Genomic DNA, 19,472 nt, shown 5'->3' with positions numbered 1-19,472 from the left:
TACAATGGAATATTATTCAATCTTAAAAAGGAAGGACATTCTGCAATATGCTACAACACAGATGAATCTTGAGGACATTATACTAAGTGTAAGCCAGTCACAAAACAACAAATACTATATGATTCCACTTATATGATGTACTCGGTATTCAAAATTTTAAAAAACAGAAAGTAGAACAGTGGTTGTTAGGGGGTGGGGGAGGAAGGGAACGAGCAGTTGTACATTGTTTAACGGGTACAGAACTGCAGTTTTACAAGATGAAGAGGGTTATGGAGATGGGTGGTGATGGCTGTACAACGATGTGCGTGTACTTAGTACCACTGAACTGTACACTCGAAAATGGTTAAGATGCTAAATTTTATATTATGTATATTTTATAAGTTTTAAAGACCATATATGTGTATGTGCTATGACTTAAGAACTATATAAGCTACAATTGGATTTTTATATCGTATGTATTATTAAACATGCACAATAGCAAGAAATTTTTTAAATATGCAAACATAGATAAAAACAGAAGTTCTAATCTTTTGTTCCTATACCCTAATGGTACCCCTGAGGAGGCCCAAATCCTGAGATCTGACGTGCACTGAATAGTGATGTCTTTTTCCAGCCCAGGTCCCGCTGTGCACAGAGGAGAGAGGAGAGGCAGCAGTGGCCAACCGCTGACATTAATTTGCCTCTCTTCCGCCTTCCCTTCTCTTGCATTCCAGTGTTTAATCCTTCTCCAGGGTCTCAAGAATATTTAATCCTAACAAAGTCAACTATATCGAATTCTTAGCAAGTAGCAAATCCCAGGCAAGTTTAGAGAGAGACTGAGATGGGAACTGGATGTAAATGCTACTCTCCAGCACCATGGAGATCCTTGAAAAACTATTAGCAAAATTTGAACTAGAATAAGGTTTACCAGATAAGTCTCTTGGGTGCTTAGAAACGAAGAGAACCCAAAGTCTTAAAAACACTGCTTATGCAAAAACCTGTGACAATGAACTAAAAAACTTAAGTCGAATCTATAACAAGACTGTAGCGGGAGAAGGTGTGCGGCTAGCCAGCTGCTGCGGACAGGCTTACCTTTAGTATTTCTGGTTCTTTGATATCCAGAGATCTTGTGTTCCAGTGTTGTTGATTTTTACGTAGTCTGTGATATTTATGAGCACTTGGTGGTGTAAAAAACCAAATCATGCAAACCGCAGTCATGAATCCCAGGCCGATTCCCAGAAAGAGTCCACTTGCGTAATGGGGGAGGGGGAGGATGAGGTACGCATAGACACACAGTATAAAGAAGGCCAGCGTCTTCACCGGTAACTCCGGGTGCCGCATGGCTGAGTCTACCTCGTCGTCACTGTCAAGAGCCGGCCCATCGTCCGCCAGCACCTCTGGCTTGAGAGGCATACCTAGGACCTTTTCATCTTTATTCTCCCCCTCCATTTCCAAATCAAACTCCTCAGTGTACAGTTCACAAAACTCTTCATCTTCTTTGCTCACTAAGGCAGACAAAGAACATTTCTCAAGGACTAGAGAACTTGTCTTCAGGCCTAAATCCTTCAGGCTGCTCACCTGAGAACTTTTCGGTTCCGCCTCTCTCGCGGGCTCATCGGTGGACTTTGGGTGGTCACTTCTGGGGATGCTGGGATCGTTTCCATCGCCATCCCCCTCGGAATCACACTCCTCTTCCTTGATGCTGTAGTTGTTATTGCTTTCCAAGTGACCATTCAAGCTGGACAGATTGGAGAGTTCTGAAGCACTTGAAGATAAGGCTTTGGGCCTATGGCTGCCACTTTCTTCCCCCATAATTTTACTAAAGAGCTGAAAAGGCTCGTATATGACTTCTGAAAGGCGTCGCTTAGTGTCTTCGATTTTAGCCTCCATTTCGGGCACTTTAAAAAAGGAGCGCGTATCGGAGGGAGAAGTCAGTGGGGAAGAAGGTGCGGTTTTGGAATCTCCACCTGTGTTTCGTGGCTGTGTGAACTGCTTGAACAGGTGTAAATTCAGCTTGGAGTCAGGTGGTTTATAGGACACAGCATCTGACTCCTGCCTGGAAGTGTCTGTGGACAGAGACTTGACTAATGTCTTCATCAAGTGCCTGTGCCTTGAGGGGTGTGAGGGTTCTTTTGGCTCCACCTCAGTTGACAGGGACTTCACAAGGCTCATGAAGGGCTTTGAGCTGGAAAGGGTGGAGGATGAGGCACTGGATGAGAGGACAGGAGACTTGGAAGGAGAGGACAATGGGGAGGAAGAGCTGGTTTTCTGCTCAGAAAGAGATGACACACTGGGAGAGCTAGCTAAGGGCCCCGATGAAGACGACCCTGGGGACAGAGCCAATGGCACTGTACTTAATACTTGCACTGCTGGAGGAGGGGACTCCAACAGCTTTACAGTGTTCTCGGAGACGAGCAAAATGGCAGGAGACTCAGACAGTCCATCTGCCAGGATGGGCTGGGCCACAGGGCCAGTGGGGTCATGGCCACCCCGAGGTTCAAGATAGAGGTCTTCCTTGGCTTCGAGCCCCGTTACAATGCTTTGGTCGTCCAGCCCCTCCTCAAGATACTCCTCCTCCTCTTCCTCCTCCTCCTCCCCGGATGCCGAGAAGTGGATGGCAATAGTGTCTCGGGACACGGACCTCTGCACGTGCACTCTGGGGGCTGATGGTTTTGGCATGTCAATGGTTTTTTCGGCATGGCGACCATTCAGACTTGTCATTGCCAGCTTCACAAGGGCTTAGGCTCTGTGAGAACAACAAGAAAACCAGAAGTCAGAAAGTGGTTTCTCCCCAGGAGACACTGTCAGGTACAGACAAAACTCACTTATAAACGGTGATTATTATGCTTTTACTTGGCAGATGGCCACTGTCTTTCACTTGAGTAGGTTTAATGGTTTAATTTTCACCAGATACATTCCAGTTAAGCATTCTCTTTTATGAGCAAACTACAAACCAGTGTTAAAAATGCCGTACAATCTGTCTTCACAACAACTGAGTAATCATTTCTTCCCTCTTAAGTGGCTCATTTCTATAAGCAATTCTATATTTCAAGGCTTGAAGTATCTGACAATAGACGTTACCAGCATTACTTCAGAAGTCCGACAGAATAAAATGCAGCATCCTGGTGATTCTGAGAAATCTTGAAACAAAAATGTCACCAGTGGTTTCCTAGCTATAAAAAGCTAACCCAGGAGGATTCTTGCTTCCATTGCAATTTTCACAGCAAACCTAACAATCACTTGGCTCGTATCTTCCGCCAACACTTGTATTATCTTGCTACTGCAAGTAAGTAGCAAAGTATCTAAGAGTGGAAAAGGAAATATGTAAACTAATTACTATGACCTGTTGGCTTCTTTATTCTGGAAATGGTAGTTACCGTAAGACCAGAGAATTTAGGCAGCCACGAAGACATGGCTATGTTCTGAGGCTTCAGGATAAAGCAAAGTAATATTTTAAACGGAATCCAAGATTCACAGGGCAGGAAAAAAATGAAGTATCAATGCTGTAACCCACAACCAGCCGAAAACTCTAAAGGCTATGATGAGAGACAAGGAAGCTACACTTGCTGCCCTTCTGGAGTTTAGGAGCTAGCTGGAGAGAGGACAGACACCTGAAAGGCCGGACGTCAAAACAAAAGACGCCAAGCCCACTTTGCGAGATCTACTATATTACCTCTCTCCCTCTTCACTGAAGGCCCATTTACTGGACACCAGGCATAACAGGCCCTTCACAAGACTGAAATTAACACCACAATCTGGAAAGACACCCTGTCAAAAGAGCTAAAACACACCTGAAGAGTGGACTTCAGGCATTCTGAGAAGGGTGAGACCAGTGTGGGAGGTAGGACACTTGCTCGGTCTTTGAAACTGATCGATAGGTTGTGGCGGAATGGGTATAATTAGAAAGAAGGGTCAAAGGCACGAAGATGAGCGTGGACATGGTAAGTCCTGCGACACAGGTCTATTTTCTACCTCCAGGTGGGTGTTGGGCAGCAGTGGGAGACCATCAGCACTAGACAGGCATCATAGGAGAGTGGAAAGTACAGCCTTGGGACCAGGAAACAGGGCTTCTGGTACGTGCTTCTTTTCCAGTTGACTCTGTGGGACCTTGATCAAGCTAAGACCGCTGGGTCTCAGACTCTTCCTCTGTAAAATGGGGGATCAAGAGTCCTTTCCAAATCTAAAACCCTCATGTTCATATGTGGTTGTTCACAATCCAATGTAATACACTTATACAAGTAATCTACCAACATTATGGTGCTTGCTTGTTTCTTTAATTTGAAGAACTTCTACATTTAAGTTTTTCTGCCAAATATTCATGTTCAAAATGCTGGCAACTAATACTACTAACAAGAGAAAAGATAAATGGGAAGCAGGAAACAGTGACCTTAAATCTAGAAACAGGAAATAACAAAGAGAAGAACTTCAGTTCAGTCATAACAAGGACACATCTGAAACCACACATTCTCGGTATCAATGCTTCAGAGAAATTACTTTCATAAAAACTTTCCAACAGAGTTTTGCCCATGCTTATTCATGACCCCCAGGCTCTCCTATCTCTACTAGATCCAGGAAAAGAGAATGATCTCTATCTATCAGGCAAAGCAATTTAAATCCAGGAGCTGGCAGCTGCTGAAGGAGGGGATCCAATAGCTTTGCAATGTTCTGTAAATCCAGACAGACAAGGCAAGCTAGAAAGACATAGCATTCCAGGACAATCCTTCTCTGTTATCTTTAAGCCAACAGGTTTGTAGGCTTAGTAAGAAAAAAAATACCGAGTGCAACACATAGTTTTCATTTAACTGTCACCTAGTTTTATAGGGGTAATTTAAAAAGAAAATTATAGAGGTAATTTTGTTTAAAAAGTTTGGTACTTGATAATTCTCAGTAGGCTGAAAAACAAGCATCACTTAATTGCTTTAATAACATAAAGGATGATAAGGCTGCTTCACGGGTAGTGGTGGCTGCAAGCGAAGGTGACCGCGGGCACAGGTGCAAATACAGAGAGCACGAATTGGGGGTTGAACGGTATGAGCTGGTCCACCAGTGAGCAAGGCAAGGGTGGTGGGGCCCATCTGTAGTTGAGGGTGGGATGGCCTGGGAATCTTCAGGCAAAATCAGGTCTCGTCCGGGGCCAAAGGGCGAAATGGCAGCGCATCCCAAAGCCTGCAGTCTAGGCAGCCAAGCAAGACCCCAAGGAAAAGTGAGTGGCACCTGCCCAGGAAAGGCCACCAGGGGCCTACTGGCCCAATCCTCCCCCATCCAGTCAGGCCCCCTGACTTGCTGGTTTAAAGGACCTCTGCAGATCTCTGACCAGACTCTCAAGGCTGTGTCAGCCAACAATGCCTATGTCAGTCAGCTGGGCCCCATGGAGAGCTGGGTGCCAGGTAGCCAGCTGGGGCAGGCAATCTGGCCCACCATCGCTAATGTCCTTCTCCAAGGCTCAGGCAGTAGATTCAGAGATTGAGAGTGAACTCCCCCAAATCCACGCTGACCAAAGCCTGCCTCTACTCCATTAATTTTTTTGTTTGTTTTTTTTTTTTGTTTTGTTTTTACTAAAACCTGCCATATGATGCTATAGCAGTCCCACTACTTTTTTTAAATACAAGAAAATCTCAAGGCTCTGTTTGATCATCTGCAAAATGAGGGGATTAGACTAGATAAACAAAGGCTGCTTCTAGGACTAAAACTGCTGGATAATTGACGGAGTCCATGGTTTGGGTTCTAGACGATCCACTGAGTCCCTCCTTCCTCCTCCTAGGGACAATTCCAATCCCCGTCTTCTCTGTCCTCCCAATGGCTAGCTGCCAGGACCAGCAAAACTGACCCACAGTCACAGACTTGGAGGACAACCAAGGTCAAGAGGAAAGAGCACCTGACTGTTGCTAGGAAGATTACACAGTTTGTCCGTGGCCACAGCACTGGCTTAGGAGGAGCTTCTAACACTGATGTCCTGGTGCCTTTCCCACCAGAGCAAGCAGCCTCCTCAAGCATGTCACGCATACTCTTTATTACTGCTTTGTCCTGTTGGTATCTGCCCTCTGTGTTCCTTCATGAACAGTTCTCCCAGGAGCTAAGAGTTTTGTTCTCAAGAATCAACAAGTGACCAAAATGCACTAAAGAGTCTCATTGTCCTTCTGACAGTCTAGCATCACGAAAAAGTAACCGGCCTCCTGCCTTCTACTAACCAAACTCAATTATAACCAGGCGAGAGACAGAGAGAGAGAGCAAGAGAGAGAGAGCGAGAGAGAGAGAGCGAGAGAGAGAGAGGGAGAGAGACAGACTGACCACCTTATCCCAAGCCTTCAGGAACTGAAACGCTAAAAAAGGAAATTTCCTTCCCAATAGGTCTCCTTCTTCCAAAGCCACCAGCAGACCACTAGTCTTTGGGTTTAACGCTGATTTTGAGTCTTGTGAGGGGAGAGCCTACAGCTCACATTGTCACATAGGATGATTTCCTGCCAGAGATACGTTTAAGCAAAAGTCTGATTTGGTCAAGATCAAAATGGTGCTAAAGATTAACCACGTCCAGCCCCAAAATGGATGGGAGTGGCAGAGGAAACAGTGACAAACTGAGGCCAGAGGTCTGGTGTCTGGGAAGACAGGCTCCATGATCTAGCTCACCATTCTGCTGAAAACTACTAAAAATAAATTCAATGGGAACCCAGAGATATGAGCTCTACAGAAACAACCTTTGCCCTCAAAACACTGGATGATTCTGGCAATTTGGAACTTTCATGTTAATGATCTCCTGAGCAGAATAAAAGTCCAGGGTTGGCTGAGGCAGAGCACTAACTGGAGACCCTTCCACAATGAGCTGGGACCCCAAAGGGCTACAACTACTCAGTTATAGGTGAACCAGAAGCAAAACAGCCCTCACTTACATTTGAGAACTCTCCTCAGAGTTCTCATTATGCTAAGTGAAATAAGGCAGTCACAAGATGACAAATACTACATACAATTCCACTCGTCTGAGATATCTAAAGTAGTCAAATTCATATAAACAGAAAAATAGAATGGTGGTTACCAGGGGCTGCGGGGAGTGGGAAATAGGGAGTTGTTTTTAAATGAATATAGACTTTCAGTTCTGTATAATGAAAAAGTTCTGCAGACTGATCACATATCAATGTAGATATACTTAACATCACTGAATTGTCCACTTAAAAACAGTTAAGATAGTAAATTTTATGTTATGCATATTTTACCACAATTAAAAATAAGAGATTTTTAAAATTTCATCATTCAAAACCTTACAATTAAATAATATAACCTTTGAACTACTTTTAATTCAATTAAAACAATTCTATTTAAAAAGCACACATTGTTCTTCAGGTTACACTACCATGTGGTTACATTCTAAGATAATAAATACAAATATATTTTTGCTCCTATAGCTTTAGGGGGAAAAACGCTATTTAGAACCAAATGCTTTCTGAACCTTAGCCTTAGCAGGTATGTTTCTGGGAAGCATGAGCTCTCAAATTGTTCTGTCGATGTGTCTTTCCTAAGGTCTTGACTGTAACTCCCCATTAAAGTTACTATGCCTTGTAAAGATGTTTGTTGCCCTAAGATTGAGAAAACCTCTAATACGGGTTTCTCTCCCCAGCATCTATGCAGGATCTATTCCATCTAGTCTAAAAACAAGGAACAAAACAATGGCTCCCATTTCATCTGAACTCATGAAAAACAAAGGCCTCAAACAGAAAGCCAGTAGCCAGTTGCCCTCACTATCATGAACTCCAAAGAGGCTATCGACCTCAGTACATCTGGGGTTAGAATACCAAACATCCACGAAATTTACTTTATTTCTAGTCACTCAAAAAGGTTATCATCATTAATTAGGCTCTAAAAAAAATCAACAATAAATAATATTGTACAATCAGAAATGAAGAGCTATTTCAATATTCAATGTTGGTATTTATTAACTCAGATATAATAACCTCTGAATCTGGTGGCAGCTTTGGGGGGACTAATTTTCTATTAATAACTGCCCTTCCTACCTCCAGCTGTATTTGAAACAATTCAATCTTAGGGTCCTACAGAGCCATAAAAAGAGAAAACAGCTCTGTCCAGGCTGCTCACCAACTCGACCGCTTGGTCTTCCCACATTAGAACAGACAAACAGTAATGTGTTGTGTGCAGTGCAGGCCCCTGCTGGGCTGTGAGTGTGGATCTGGGAACCTGATAACTAACGGGAAAGGAATTTCTAACCATCAGAGTGCCTCGGGAGGATTGCCTGTAATAGTAATAGATAATCATTATTTTCATTATTAACTTCTAATTCATATAGATTAGAGGCATTGCTAAGGAAGAGAGAAGGAAGGAAGCTAGGAAAGGAAGCAATCTTGACTGAAAATTGATCTATAGGCATACTGTTTTATTATGCTTTGCTTTATTGCACTTCATAGGTGTCATGTTTTTTATAAACTGAGGGCAAGACCCTCCATCGGCAAAGATTATGACCCTGTTTATTGTGATACTCACTTTACTATGGTAGTCTGGAAGTGAACAAATCCACAATATCTCCAAGGTATGCCTACAGCCTCCTGATACAGAGTTCAGTAACACAGCATCATCAGAGGCAAGTCTGGTTTGGAATACACCTCCTTCCTCAGGAATATCGCAAATCCTTCAAGGTCATTATTGAAATTCTTTGTCCTTGTAAAATTCAACCCGTTAAATACTTGCTGCCTCTGAACAAGTTCACACCTGGACATATGATGTATGAGTACCATCTGCTACCATGGCTTGTGTCAGTCAACAGTTTTCATTCAAAAAGTCTTGGCAGAGGAAATGAGGCAAGCTGCATTGTATTGCAGAGGATGTCTTAACACCTCTTACCTGTGCATTTTAAAATAGGATTTGGTTTTATAAAAAGTAGGGAAGAGGCTTTAAGATTCCATTTTTCTACCTTGATGCTGCAGAGGAAACAGTGACTCTGGTCAACCAAGGTAGAAAGGTCTGATTTAGCCTTAAAATCTCAAGTACATCTTAACAGCTATCCCTTGATTCATTTATATTCAGCGAAGCAGCTGAGAATTGCCAGTAGCTATTCTAATCTGTTAATGCTCCACCTTGTAAACAAAAATCAATATTGACATTATAGATAATGAACTAGCTCTAGCCTTAGTTTCATTTAAAAAAAGAAGAGAGAGAAAAGTAATTCCAGTACAGGCAATCCTCCTGAGGCACTCTGATTGTTAGAAATTCTTTTCCCATTAGTTATCAGGTTCCCAGACCCACACTCACAGCCCAGCAGGGGCCTGCACTGCACACAACACAACACAGGATTTTTACTACTAGTAAACAAGTCCACCTGCTTCAGCCACTGCTCCAGCTTTTGCCTGCCATGAGGAAGGCCTGCCTAGGAAAAGCGCTACATCCTTGAAGGAAAAAGGTGTTCAAAAGAATCAACACGAATAGAATTTTGCTTTATAGACTGCTAGATTGTTCTAATAGTGAAATCCAAATTCGGGTCACAGTAACTTATTTAAAACCAGGTCATGCCTCCAGCACAACCGCACAAGGCCTACGCAGGTTTATAAAAGATGACAATGGTGAGGTGACATCCACTGGAGGGAGCTCAAGGAGAAAACAGACGGACATCATATAAATCATATAATGACATTAATATGAAAGCAAAATACACCTAAGGTAATGAAAGGTATGACCAAATCAGATGGTGCTAATCAAGAAGTCTGGGAAGATTTTTTTTAGCAGAAAAGTCATGTATGTGACTTGGGAGGAAGAGATATAGAGAAAAGAATATTGCAGATGTGAAACACCAGCACATGGAAAGGCACCGAGGTGAGAACCAGTCACATCAGAACAAGAAGGCTGCTAAACAATTAGTTTAGCTACAGCTGAGGGGGCTGCGCTGATGGGTACAGGAGGAAGATTAGCATTTGAGTTTAAAGGTGGGGAGTCAATTTGTAGTTTAAAACCTTTAAAGGCTAAGTGTTTGGGTTTATATATATTTAAACCTTAGGAACCAAAATCACACTGTAGGTTCCTGAAAAATTTGAAAACTGAGTGTAAACGTTTGTTTCAGGTAAGTGAATACCTGGAACCTAGAAGACCGTGGTGCCGAAAATCCAGGAGGATGAGAGAAGGGGTAATGGCTGTGGTCACAAAACAGTTCATTTCAAAAGGCAATGCTCAAAGGGGCAAATGTTAGCAACAGGTGAATTTGAGAAAGAGTATAAGATGCTCCTTGTTCAGTTTTTATTTTGCAACCATTAAAGCCTGAAATCATTTCCAAATTAAAACAACAAAAGCAGCATTCCCAACCCTTGTTTGGCTTTGGATCTGTTGTCACGTGTTGCCTCCTCCCGCTTCCCACTGGCTCCACCTGTCAGAATTATTAAGCCTGGTTACAGGTAGTAACAGGAGGAAGCCAAAGTTTTACCATTCCTTGAATTTTTTAAACTTTATTTTGAAATAATTATAGACTTTCAGGAAGTTGCCAAAGTAGTGCAGAGAGATCCCATGTACCTTTCATCAATCTTCCCTTAAATTTTAAACTCAATCTTTAAAGTCAGATAAATTCCAAGTGGTTAAGAAATCAAGTTTTAATTCACAGGCCACTAATTCACTCCTGTAGGAAAAACGCATTCCAACTGACAGGGTGAAACCTCCTCTTACAAGGACTTTCCAACAGTCGTTCTTAAGGTCTCTAGTGGTCAGATTTAGGAAGGCGTCATCAATAGGTACTTCCCGAGTACATGAACAGGCAATTCACCCGAAGGTTCAAATGGCCAAAAAACAAACCAACGAACAAAAAAGCTCAACTTACTAAAAATAACAGAATTAGAAAACAAATCAATGAAACGATTTCAGTCGTCAAATTCCATCATTAAAATATATGTGATGCCGAACAGGGTGCATAGAGACAAACTCCCTATTACACTAACGGCTGGAACATAATTAGTAAAAACTTTTCTGAAACCGGTTTTGCAGTAACTCTTAAGTACCTCAATAATGTTCATATCCATACACACATCAGGCAAAAGGTGGGGGGGCATTAATACTAGTTTTCTCCATATGATAGGCTTCTTAGTATTTTTTATTTTCTACTTTGACGTATTTCCAAATACTTATGCACTCTGGAAAAAATTACATGTAAATGTACATCTGTCTTTAAAATAAAATCATGATCTTCAGAATATAAAAATGCAATAACCCATTCCCCACATCTTACCCACGGAAAACTAAGGCACAGAAAATTCATTTTTATAAAATAAATAACAGCACATGTTATGTATTTATGTATGCTTGCACGTATGTATGTTTGTATGTGATCTATTTTTATATCCAAGATTACACAGTGAACTATCAGCAAGGCCTTTGGCTTCAGTTCTACCAGCTAGGTAGGAGTCTGACCCTCAGGCAAATTATTTACCCTAATGAAGCCTCTGATTCTGCATCTACAAAATGGGAATGGCAAAAAGGACTACTTAGAAAATTAAATGAAACAATGTATATAAAGCACTGAGCATGGTCCCTGGTACAGAGCAAGCATTCCCTAAATGTTAACTATTCTTGTAAGCATTTCCTCAAGTCAATATTCTTCTACATATGATGTTAAATAGCTATAGAAAACGACTATTTCATAATCTAACCAGTCAACACAGGATACTACGAATTTTTTGCTGTCACAAATAATGCTGCAATACATTATGATGCCTCTCTGATTATTTCCTTAGTAAATATTTTTAGAAGCAAAATTATAGGGTTGAATTGCTAGCACATATAAATTTTCAGTTCAGATTTTTAAAAAACCACAATTTCAAGCTCATCATAAAAAACCTTCAAAAACAGATGTATGAGAAAATGTGAAATTTTCTCCAGCTCTCCCCAAAATCAACTGTTTTGAATGTAACCTTCCAGTTTTTTTTTTGTTTTTTGTTTTGGATTAATTTACAAACATACACAAACACATAGAGCTGTTTTTGTTTTTAGTCTTAAGTGAGGTCATTGATACACATTGCTTTGCAGTTTGTTTTTCACTATTTCCTGAACCTCTTTCTATGCCTATAGATAAAAATCGACTGGCTCACACACATTTTCTACATAGCCCAGATAAACCATCATCCACTTAATCATTCCTTTATTGATAGAAATTTGAGTTTTTTCCAGTTTTCACTATTACAAACAATGTTGCCTTGAAAAAGCTTTCTATTTAAATCTTCTGCACAGGGCAAATCTACCTGTGAGCCATATTCCTAGAAGTGGAATTGATGGATCAAAGGAGGTGCATATTTACAATTTTGAAACTGTCTTGCCTATCTGTCCAATTTACATTCTTACCAACCATGTATAAAGTGTCCATCTTGAACCCTTGTCAAGACTGAACACTATTTTTAATTATTGCCCATCTGATGGCTGAGGAAATGGCACTTCGACATTTAGATAATCATTTCAAGTTTTCCCCATCTGTGTCTCTTCTTCTGTTGACTTGTCATTCATATTTCTTACCCAAGGGTTTTTTTTTATTCACGTTATATATCATGGACAGTTAACACTTCCTCTACTGTATGTATTGCAAATAGTTCTCCCCATCTCTGACAACTGCTCAGTTGGTAGCAGAATCGGTCACTGAAAATACATACCCAGTGAAGCCATGAGGCAGCAGGGAGAGGAGCGCCAAGGAAGACCGCGACCCTTACGTGACACTGAGGGAGCTCATCCACTTCACCTCCCTGAGCCCCGGGTTCTTTCACTGTAAACTGACAGGACCCTCCTCTAATGTCCTCAAGGAATTTTCCAGAAAGCTCTAAATTCTATAAGTCTATGATTCTACAATTCAATGTCCATGGAACAGAACCTATTTAGAGTCCCACTTTTCCATTTTGCACAGGGAAATTCTTAGCAGCTGCCGGAGCCAAGCAAAGGAAACCCGAATACACTGGGACAGATTCATGCGCCTAAGCGGATACGTCGAACTATTCTTCTAACAACATTGAAACAGCTTGTTTCACATTAAAAGCTCCTAGATCTTGCAGACTTGTCTCGCTTAGCCCAGCTGCAGAAACATCCCTCACTCCTTCTGGTCACAGGTGTCTATCAATGACAGAATCTAAGAATGAGACATGGGTAAGCAGCACTTGCATGTGCTGTGGCAACAGAGAACAGGTGTCAGTCCTCCTCAAACATCCCGCCTCCCTCCCCACCCACTGTCCACTGTACAAAAGGTCACTCCTGCCCAAGAGGCCTCTGCTCTGGCTGAGATAAGGACAGAACTCCTACTGGGCTCTCTACCCCGATGCGTTGTTTTTCTTATGCCTCCCAAACATGGCTCCAAGTACAACCTTTGGCTTCATTTTCTAGTGGATTCAAACTGCACCACTTCCATGTTCCCATCAGCCACACCTCTACAGCACCCTGCAGACCCTCTAGTAACCACCTATCCTTACAAGGCTACAACTCCAAGCCCTCTCACGAGAAACCATCCTCCTACTTTACTTGGCTTTCTTTTTAATAGAGAAGAGAGCAAGGTAAGCAAAGAGCTGGCCTAGCTTTCAAGACCAAACCACCATCTATACCACCCTCTTTGAATCGTTAGCACTGCTATCCATTGCCTGTGAGACATCCCTACCACCAGGCCTGAGTCACTTCCGTGGCCAGGGATCTCCATCCCATCTACGGAGAGTATGGGAGGAGACGGTTGTGTGGGGTTGCTGTAGACCCCAGCCAGGAGGTGGTGCATGCAGACTTGGTCCATGCCATTGCCGTTTCCAGGAAATTAGCTCATTGATTTCCTAGTCAGATCCACCTCCCGCCTCCCCCCATTAGCATGATTCCAGGCCTTGTCTTTTATCCAGGCCTCCAATTTTGTCTTCCTCCTCTCTCCCTCTAAGCAGATGGCCTTGCCCCTAATTCATTGGGAATGTGGTAGGAGTTGCCATCCTGTCTCCCATACTCAACTATACACACAGATCACTATTCCAACCCCTTGGCTGGTAACTGTTCTACCCATTCCTCTCCACCCTCCACCCTCGCTCAGACCCTATTCAAGTCCAAAGAGGCCTAATTCTAAACCCAATGGACCCACCTGCCCCCTTATTCCCGCCTATCCCGACCCAACCCCACGCTAACGCCATCTCATCCATCAAGGACCACTGCTCTTCCCACCACCAAGGCCCCAGCCTCAAAGGGTCATCTCGGATGTTCTCCTCTTCTTTATCCTCCAAACCTCTTTAGTTCCTCAAGTCCTGTGGACTGAGTAGTTTTCATCACCTCCCTCACCTTTCAGCATTCCTTCCCAACTTCATCCTTGCCCCCGTCTCTAGCCCACATGGCATGCTGCCAGTAGATTAGCCTTCTTTAAACACTACTCTCAACATTTCACACTTTTGCTCAAAAATCTATGATTTTCCTGTGTCTCATCTAATCTCCTTGGCTTTCAGGGCCCACCATAACCCAGCCCCTCTAACTACTCAGCTTTATTTTCAGATACTCTCTAATGTGTCCCCAACATCCTGGTTGGGTCTGCTGAGCCACTTCGCTCATGTGAGAACCTCCTTCCCACCTCCATTTATGCAGCTCCCTGTACTGGAAATGCCCCGCCCCCTCTCCTCTGCCCTGTCAAGTCCTAGCAACCTCCATGAACGCAGTAACACTCAAACTGAACCCCACGCTTTCCTCCTAAAAAATCCCAGCCTCTCAGTTGACCTCCTAAAACATTTACACTACACAAGAAATCATAGAAAGTGAATCTTCAACCAACAATAGGTTGGGTTTCAAAAGTGCATCAGTAAGTCAATTGCTTGAAATGCAAAATCCATTTATCCTGAAGGAAAATAAATGAGAAATAGGTTTCTAGGCCCACAAATCTTACAGAATCTTACAGAATCCACAATGTAACTTAACTATGGTACAAACGTCCTTTCAAACTACATAGAACCACTATTTAAAACATAGCTCGAGAGGAAAACACATTCTGAATTCAGATAATTCCAGGACCCTAAACTAGGGCCCTGTCCATACTCCATAAAAAGACAATTCTAGAGAACAGAAAGCCACAGGCCCAGGGGATGGTAAACCTTGACATTTCTCACCCACCTGCCCCAACCAGACTTCTAGTCTGAACTCCAATTTCCAAACCCGCCCAAGAACATGAGTCTGCTTTAATTCGTGTGTGAAATTTTCCCACTCGACAGAAGCAAGATCCTGGGAAGGTACAGAAGAACTGGACGTGCCTGCCCCCAGACACACAGGCATCCAGGGAGCAGTCCGAAGACGCTTCCTCCCATGCAGCGCAGGGCCTGCTCCAATGACTTCCAAGCACCGCATGGAAAAGGCACCAAGGAGAACATGGGAAACTTTCTGATTTGTCCAGAGAACAGAGCAGGGCACAGATAACTTAATTACCATGCATAGGAACTTGGTGGCCACACCCCAATGGGGGTTAGGTTCTAAGGTTAGGACATAAAGCTACTTATAGCCAAAATTACCCGAGAGTCTCTTGAGTCTCCCACAAAGTACTGTATACGTGCTTCACCCGACCTTGTAGAGTCATAGTTGTGCCCATTCAGGTTTGAGAAACTTCAAAGCCAACTAAAGGACAGAACTAAAGAAAAGACTGAATATGAGTTGGCCACTCACACCACTCTGCCCTTAGGAAGACTAACGAATCCCTAATGTGGACGGGAGTTCTAAGGGGCTCCTGCTTGCCTGCAGTATTTACTCTATTTTGTTTTAATATTAAGCCTCTGTGACTTTAATACATATTAAGAGATGTGTTTGTGGTGGGGATTAAGGTGGAAGGTAGTTTAAGTGAGCTGAGAACTGAATGGGCCCCATGGTGCAGAGAAAAACCTGGTTAAGAACTGGCATTAAACACATCTACTTTTGGGTCCCAGTTCCACTATTTTCCAGCATATGACCCTGGACCAGCACGTGACCCTGGACAAGTTACTGCAAAAAGCCTCCTCTTCCTCATATATAAATAAAATAGAAATAACAGTGCCTACCTTATAGGGGCTGTTGGGAAAATTAAGAAATAACATGTAGCATATATAAGCTATTATTATCAGCATCAGCAGCAGGCACAGCCCATATAGACTGACCAGAGCTGACCCCGCAGCCATGTTATCGAGGATGAAACAGACAGCTTGTCTCCAGACTTCTCTAATCCCCTGTGCTAGACTGTCCTGTCTGACTTCAGGTTTAGTTCAGGCAGCTGTGACCATTAAGAATGACAAACACAGAGGCAAAGTAGAAATATGGACAGGGTCTGTACACTGTAATACAATATGAAAAAGCAGAACTTGGGATGATGTGTATACATCAAACACAACTACGTAAAAAGAATGTACAAGCAACAGGATTCTAGGAGGCTACAGAGATTAAGTATTAATAGTCAGTGCTTTATTGTGAGTTACCTTTGTTTGCTGGTTAAAAGGATCATTTTTAAAATCAGGGCACTGGATGAGATTTGTAGTTTCGCCAATCTCTTTTTTTCCTGTCCCTTTCCCATGCTTGCCATATGTTTTGCAAGATTCTAACAAATGATATTTAATAGTAATTGATTGATTCCATTTACTATTTTTTCCATTTCAATGTTGATCCAAATTTTACCCAACAATTCACATTTATAAAGGGTTCATAACATGATGAAATCAAATCACTACCACAGATGTGATGATGATAAGCATAGCTAAGTAAGCGAGAAACAATCCAGTTGCTTAATTCTGATAGTCAAGGGCACTCACATTCAAGGTCAATCTCATTCTAAAGGTAGTGAGTATGTTCAGTTTGAGGAGTGAGACCTGATATCAGTTCTAGGAACAATGTCTAGAGTTAAACCAATCCTGTCTCAGAAACTCCTATTATGTCATCCACAGCCAATTAGAACTTGAGATCAGCATGAAACCATACAGACTTGCAGTCCAAACAAAAGCAAGGAAATCTGACGATTTGGGTAGCTTTTGTGTCCTTATCCTAGGTAAATGTACAGTTTCTATTTGGCCTTTTGAAATAAAAATGGACTCCTGGTTCCCATGGGATCCTTTGCAGATGGCAGGTTGGAACCACCAGCTTAGGTCAGCTCCACCCAGCAAACTGTGGTGGGACAACAGCCAGCCCTAATCACCTTCTTAATCCTAGTTCTCATTTTGGAAGTGGGCAAAGGGGAGGAGTACCAGAAAATCCTAGAAAAAATCTTCACACAGATGACCCGGCCCCCTCGCCCCATCTCATGGCTTATCATAATTGAGGAAGGGGGACGGGAAGACATTTTTAAAAATTCCCTAATAAGCACAGCCTACATGTAAGTGCACACATATACCCCAATACCTACCATGGAACTGAGACTCGCTGGTCTAAATCAACTTGGAATATCAGGAACATATTACACTTAAACACACACGCACATGAACACACAAAAAAAGGTGATGGAATCACCAGGAATTCAGTTGGAGATACAATACAATCTGTTCTTGGGCACTAGGAACTAGTTAATCCCGTCTACACCTATGTTAGAAGATACCACCTCAGAGGCAATTGCTGAGTCAGAGGTTACTGCTCTGTACTTACATGGAAAAAGAGGCCTATTTTCACCAAGGTCAATTAATCAACTACTTCAGATATTTTAAATGAGGAATCAGAGGTGTGCCACTGCTTCCATGGACACAGGACACAATCGAACTGGACTGAGTACTGTTCCCGATCTTTGATATACTTACCTGCACTGTTGTGTTGTGGCCTCATCTCCTTGGGCTAGTCCTAGCCACTCTCCACCCCCCAATCCAAGCCCAGGAAATAGAGTTGACCCCAGCCAGGGCCTCCACAGCTGCCCATTCCTGAAGATCTGTTTCATTGCTGTCTCAAGACCCAAAGGAGGACAGAAGGCATAAATGAAAAGCAAGTGGGATAAAAAGAAACTTGGATACACAAAAGGAACAAGAGAAAAAGCTTCTTAGCAAATCAGAGAAAATAAGCACAAGTAGAATTTCATAACCAGAAATGCAAGTACACAGCTTGGAACCACCCCGTCTAATTCTGGAGGCACCGTAAACCTGATGGCTGTACTGGGACTCCACTGCCATTTCAAAGACACAAGGCTGTAAAGTTGTGATCTTGATGTTTTTCTGTTCACAGGTCCAATAACTGCCAGACAGCAGTGTCCTGCCCTTTCCAGATGATCAGTGCTGAGTTTGTTAGGGGGTGTTTTCTTCAAGCTTATGTGGGTCCTCAGAGAGTACCCTCTGCCAAAGCAAAATAACAAAACAGGAGCAGAACTTTCTGGCCATCCACTTGCAATTAGGATCCCATTAAATCCCGCTCGGATATCCCCCAAAAGCACACTGCCTGGGACGGCCGAGGCTACCTGCAAAGGGCCCCAGCTCAGGAGCAGCCTCACTGGGTCTGGACTTTCTGATCTGTCAAATGAGGGCCACGATGGTGAAAGCCTGCCCCTCAGGTTATTGCGAGAAAGAAAAAATGGGACAGCGCTTCATAAACTGTAAAGTTTGGATACTGACAGCATAGAAATGTTGTTATAATTAACCATATTGCTCTCTCCCCACGGATATGATGGAGTAAAGTATATCAAGGGAACATTATTATCTGTTCTCAAAAGATCCTACCTGTTTGGCAGTTATTCTATTTAAATAAAGATGTAACATGATTATTCTTTTCTTGAGAAAGTACAGGGTTTTTTCCCTCTAAAAACTTTATTTACATTTATTTACATTTCCCTCTAAAAACATCATTTACATTTTGGTAGTAAAGAACACTATTTGTGCACTGAGCAGACAGGACCCAGTCAACTGAAGCAGCCAGAATCACCTGTTGGAAGAAAGGAGGGCCAAGGGCCATAGAGATCCAAGTCAGACAGTCCTAATTTGTGAGAATGTATCAGAAGGATTCTGAACCAATAACTACAATTAACTTTTACGTGGGCCAGGCCTCTAAGTGCTTTACCAACAATATCTCATTTAAGCCAACTCTGGGAGTTAGATACTGTTATTATTTCCACATTTTATTATGCGAGAAAAGACTGAAAGTGGATTAGGTAACTTATCAAGGTAACAAAGCTACTAACTGGCAGATACAGGCCTCCTGCTGCTAGGCCATGCTCTTTGCCACTGCACTACACTGCTTCATTCAGATACTTCCATGGACAGATCAATCCAAAGCCAACAGAAGCTTTCTACAGATCTCTATGCTCCAAGGAAGAGTTCCATCCACTTAACATTTATTTAGCACTGGCTGCCTGCCAAGCCCATCACTGAAAGTCAAAGATATTCCCTATCTATCCAGAGAGAACATCAATGCTAAAGACAACTCAGGAAAGCACTGAAAAGTGCTTTTAAAAAGTTGCAGTAATTCACAGAACAGGCTAAAAATACTTTAGTCTCTCTACTGTCATTGGACCCTCAAAGCCTACTTGGGACAACCATCAATCTATTAAGGAAATATGCTCCATATTTTGAAGACTTCCTTATCATAAACCACAGTGCACAGCAGAATGAAATCCAGCAAGCCTC

The 19,472-nt window shown here is 42.5% G+C and overlaps 1 protein-coding gene across 5 annotated transcripts in view; it reads right to left on the bottom strand.

Annotated features, from left to right (window-relative positions):
- The window catches only part of TEX2 (testis expressed 2), a 97,240-nt gene that overhangs the window by 47,702 nt on the left and 30,066 nt on the right, over positions 1 to 19,472 (bottom strand). For all 5 annotated transcript variants that reach the window (XR_005652104.1, XM_039859415.1, XM_039859414.1 and 2 more), the window contains one exon: positions 1,072 to 2,725. Coding sequence is in view for 4 of the 5 variants with exons in the window: in XM_039859415.1 (XP_039715349.1) it covers positions 1,072 to 2,700 (1,629 nt within the window). In the remaining variant the exon portion in view is untranslated. The remainder of the gene's footprint in view (positions 1 to 1,071; positions 2,726 to 19,472) is intronic.

The sequence above is a fragment of the Pteropus medius genome, unplaced genomic scaffold, assembly GCF_902729225.1.
Source record: "Pteropus medius unplaced genomic scaffold, Ma_sr-lr_union100, whole genome shotgun sequence".
NCBI classification, from domain to species: Eukaryota; Metazoa; Chordata; class Mammalia; order Chiroptera; family Pteropodidae; genus Pteropus; species Pteropus medius.
Note: the sequence above shows the minus strand (reverse complement) of the source record. Positions and strands in the feature narration are given on the sequence as shown.